A 4968-nucleotide genomic window follows, 5' to 3' on the forward strand; every position below is an offset into this window, starting at 1 on the left:
CAGAAAGCAGATGGGGCACATCTCCATCACGGTGTTATACATAAACATCCCACTATTACACATAACAGAAAGAAGGTTGGAGGTCTGAGGAGAAGATTTAGAGACTGAGAGCCCCTGACCACCTTCACCCTGGTAGCATTACATCGGCTGAATCACAAATGGCACATTTGGGAAGCACATACTGTATGGTTAATGAGGGCTCCACACAGGGAGCAGGCCACTAATCAATCTCTGTTCCGTAGTGTGACGCTCCTGCTTCCGTATCAATCTTCCTGAGAATAGGTGAATATGATTCATTGGCTGTTGTGAGGGTGTGCTAAAGGCCGCAAGGCCAGCCTGTTAACCTCTTGCTGGCAGACACCATTATGAAACAGCCATGCTGAAGAGGAGGAGGAGAGATAAAGAAGAAACTAATTTGCACTTGACTTCTTATCTCCACGTTTGAAGAGTTACACATAAACAATTAAACAAATTCATCATGCTGCTGATTAAAATATTCTGGCAATTATATTTTATTTCTATTTCAAATCCAAATAACAAATAGAAATGTATCTATGAGCCTGTTTCAAAAAATGTTGTCCTGGTATTATATATTTTTTCTTCAATTTGAATAGGAACTGAAAAATGTATCCCAGTAACTATTTAATTCCAGCTGTTTTGAATGCGCTTAATTTAATAAACTGTTCAAAGCTAAAATACCACCTCGCTTATCACTGTTGATTCTGTTCAGTATAGTAAATACAGAGGGTGACATGTGTGCTGATGCTGTCATGTTGCTGTTATGCTGCTGCTCATGTTGCTGCTCATACTGCTGCTCATGCTGCTGCTCATGTTTTACTCATGTTGCTGCTCATGCTGCTCGTACTGCTACTCATGTTGCTGCTCATGTTGCTGTCATGCTGTGGTTCATGTTGCTGCTCAGTTGCGTTCATGCTGTAACTCATGCTGTAGCTCATGCTGCTGTTCATGCTGTAACTCATGCTGTAGCGTCATGCTGCTGCTCATGTTGCTGTTCATGTTGCTGCTCATGAAGCTGCTCATGTTGCTGCCAATGCTACTCTCATGTTGCTGTAATGCTGCTGCTCATGCTGCGCTCATGTTGCTGCTCATGTTGCTGCTCATACTGATGTGATGTTGCTGCTCATGGTTCTGCCCATGGTGCTGCTCATGGTGCTGCTGATCATTTTATTCTCATACTGCTGCTCATGCTGCTCCTCATGTTGCTGCTCATGTCGCTGCTCATACTGCTGCTCATGCTATTGCTAATGTTGCTGCTCATGCTGCTGCTCATGTTGCTACTCAAGCTGCTGCTCGTGCTGCTGCTCATGCTGCTGCTCATGTTTCTTCTCATACTGCTGCTCATGTAGCTGCTAATGTTTTTGCTCATGTTGCTGCTCATGCTGCTGCTCGTGCTGCTACTCATACTGCTCATGTTGCAGTCATGCTGCTGCTCATGCTGTTGCTCATGTTTTTGCTCAAACTGCTGCTCACGCTGCGCTCATGTTGCTGCCATGTTGCTGCTCATGCTGCTGCTTATGCTCTCCTGTCATGTTGCTGCTCATGCTGCTGCTCATGCTGCTGCTCATGTTGCTGCTCATACTGATGTGATGTTGCTGCTCATGGTTCTGCCCATGGTGCTGCTCATGGTGCTGCTGATCATGTTTATTCTCATACTGCTGCTCATGTTGCTGCTCATGCTGCTGCTCATGTTGCTGCTCATACTGCTGCTCATGCTATTGCTAATGTTGCTGCTCATGATGCTGCTCATGCTGCTGCTCATGTTGCTGCTCGTGCTGCTGCTCATGCTGCTGCTCAGTTGCTGCTCAGCTGTTGCTCGTGCTGCTGCTCATGCTGCTCTCATGTTTCTTCTCATACTGCTGCTCATGCTGCTGCTCGTGCTGCTGCTCATACTGCTCATGTTGCACTCATGCTGCTCGCAAGCTGTTGCTCGTGCTGCTGCTCATGCTGCTGCTCATCTTTCTTCTCATACAGCTGCTCATGTTGCTGCTCATGCTGCTGCTCATGTTGCTGTCATGCTGTTGGTTCATGTTGCTGCTCATGTTGCTGCGTCATGCTGCTGCTCATGTTTGCTGTTCGTGTTTCTACACATATGCTGCTCATGCTTGCTGCTATGTTGCTGCTCGTGTTGCTGCTCATGTTGCTGTTCATGTTTCTGTCATTGTTGCTGTCATGTTGCTGCTCATGTTGCTGTTCATGTTGCTGCTCATGTTGCTGTTCATACTGCTGCTCACACTGCTGCGCATGTTGATGTCATGTTGCTGCTCATGCTGCTGCTCATGTTGCTGCTCATTCTGATGTGATGTTATGTTCATGTTGCCTCATGAAGGCTCATGTTGCTGCTAACTGCTGCTCATGCTGCTGCTCATGTTGCTGCTCATGCTGCTGCTGATGCCGCTCATGTTTATTCTCATAGTGCTGTTCATGTTGCTGCTCATGAAGCTGCTCATGTTGCTGCTCATGCTGCTGCTCATTTTGCTGCTCATGCTGCTGCTGATGCTGCTGCTGATGCTGCCATGATAATTATCATACTGCTGCTCATGTTGCTGCTCATGTTGCTGTGTTCATGTTGCTGCTGATGTTGCTGTTCGTGTTTCTACACATGCTGCTGCTCATGCTGCTGCTAATGTTGCTGCTCGTGTTGCTGTCATGTTGCTGTTCATGTTGCACGGCTCATGTTGCTGCTCATGAAGCTGCTCAGTTGCTGCCAATGCTACTGCTCATGTTGCTGTAATGCTGCTGCTCATGCTGCTGCTCATTTCCTGCTCATGTTGCTGCTCATACTGATGTGATTTGCTGCTCATGGTTCTGCCCATGGTGCTGCTCATGGTGCTGCTGATCATGTTTATTCTCATACCGCTGCTCATGCTGCTGCCCATGTTGCTGCTCATGCTGCTGCTCATGCTGCTTCTGATGCCGCTCATGTTTTTTCTCATACTGATGTTCATGTTGCTGCTCATGCTGCTGCTCATGTTGCTGTCATGCTGTTGTTCATGTTGCTGCTCATGTGCTGCTCATGCTGCTGCTCATGTTGCTGTTCAGTTGCTGCTGATGTTGCTGTTCGTGTTTCTACACTACTGCTACTCATGCTGCTGCTAGTGTTGCTGCTCGTGTTGCTGCTCATGTTGCTGTTCATGTTTCTGTCATGTTGCTGTTCATGTTGCTGCTCATGTTGCTGTTCATGTTTGCTGCTCATGTTGCTGTTCATACTGCTGCTCATACTGCTGCGCATGTTGATGTCATGTTGCTGCTCATGCTGCTGCTCATGTTGCTGCTCATTCTGCTGTGATGTTATTGTTCATGTTGCTGCTCATGAAGCTGCTCATGTTGCTGCTCAAACTGCTGCTCATGCTGCTGCTCATGTTGCTGCTCATGCTGCTGCTGATGCCGCTCATGTTTATTCTCATAGTGCTGTTCATGTTGCTGCTCATGAAGCTGCTCATGTTGCTGATCATGCTGCTGCTTCATTTGTGCTCATGCTGCTGCTGATGCTGCTGCTGATGCTGCTCCTGATATTATCATACTGCTGCTCATGTTGCTGCTCATGTTGCTGCTCATGTTGCTGTTCATGTTGCTGCTGATGTTGCTGTTCGTGTTTCTACACATGCTGCTGCTCATGCTGCTGCTAATGTTGCTGCTCGTGTTGCTGCTCATGTTTCTGTCATGTTGCTGTTCATGTTGCTGCTCATGTTGCGGCTCATGTTGCTGCTCATGAAGCTGCTCATGTTGCTGCCAATGCTACTGCTCATGTTGCTGTAATGCTGCTGCTCATGCTGCTGCTCATGTTCCTGCTCATGTTGCTGCTCATACTGATGTGATTTTGCTGCTCATGGTTCTGCCCATGGTGCTGCTCATGGTGCTGCTGATCATGTTTATTCTCATACGCTGCTCATGTTGCTGCTCATGTTACTGTCATGCTGCTGCCCATGTTGCTGCTCATGCTGCTGCTCATGCTGCTGCTGATGCCGCTAATGTTTTTTCTCATACTGCTGTTCATGTTGCTGCTCATGAAGCTGCTCATGTTGCTGTTCATGTTTTTGCTAATGTTGCTGCTCATGCTGCTGCTCGTGTTGCTGCACATGTTGCTGCTCATGTTGCTTCTCATGCTGCTGCTCATTCTGCTGGTCATGTTGCTGCTCATGTTGCTGCTCATACTGCTGTCATGTTGCCGCTCATGCTGCTGCTTATGCTGATGCTAATGCTTTGATACAATCTGCTGCCATGTTGCTGCTCATGCTGCTGCTTCTGTTGCTGTCCTGCTGCTGCTCATGTTGCTGCTCATGTTCCTGTTCATGTTGCTGCTCATGCTGTAGCTCATACTGCTGCTCAAATTGCTGCTCATGTTGCTGTTCATGTTGCTGCTCATTACGCTGCTCATGCTGCTGCTCATGCTGCTGCTCATGTTGCTGCTCATACTGCTGTCATGTTGCTGCTTGTGCTACTGCTCATAATGCTGCTCATGTTGCTGTTCATGTTGCTGCTTACGTTGCTGTTCATCTTTCTAACAATGCTGCTGCTCTTGCTGCTGCTAATGTTGCTGTCATGTTGCTGTTCATGTTGTGCTCATTTGCTGATCATACTGCTATCATGCTGCTGCCTCATGTGCTTCATTGTGCTGTTCATGCTGCTGCTCATGTTGCTGCTCATTTGCTGCTCATTTTGCTGATCATACTGCTGCCATGTATATTCATGTTGCTGCTCATGCTGCTGCTCATGTTGCCGCTCATTCTGCTGTGATGTTATTGTTCATGTTGCTGCTCATGAAGCTGCTCATGTTGCTGCTCATGCTGCTGCTGCTGCTCATGTTAATTATCATACTGCTGCTCATGCTGCTGCTCATGCTGCTTCTGCTCATGTTAATTATAATACTGCTGCTCATGTTGCTGCTCATGCTGCTGCTCATGTTGCTGTTCATGTTGCTGCTCATGTTGCTGCTCATGTTGCTGCTCA

At 47.4% G+C, this 4968-nt stretch overlaps 1 protein-coding gene across 1 annotated transcript; it reads right to left on the minus strand.

The window, feature by feature from the left end:
- Positions 1 to 2986: 2986 nt before the first annotated feature.
- LOC139023017 (protein kinase 4-like) lies at positions 2987 to 4171 on the minus strand. The gene is made up of 2 exons (XM_070435016.1): positions 3929 to 4171; positions 2987 to 3298 (listed from the first exon to the last, which is right to left on the minus strand). Exons 1-2 carry the CDS (start codon positions 4169 to 4171, stop codon positions 2987 to 2989), a joined length of 555 nt encoding a protein of 184 aa, XP_070291117.1.
- Between the last annotated feature and the right edge of the window lie 797 nt (positions 4172 to 4968).

Source organism: Salvelinus sp. IW2-2015, linkage group LG26, assembly GCF_002910315.2.
Source record: "Salvelinus sp. IW2-2015 linkage group LG26, ASM291031v2, whole genome shotgun sequence".
NCBI classification, from domain to species: domain Eukaryota; kingdom Metazoa; phylum Chordata; class Actinopteri; order Salmoniformes; family Salmonidae; genus Salvelinus; species Salvelinus sp. IW2-2015.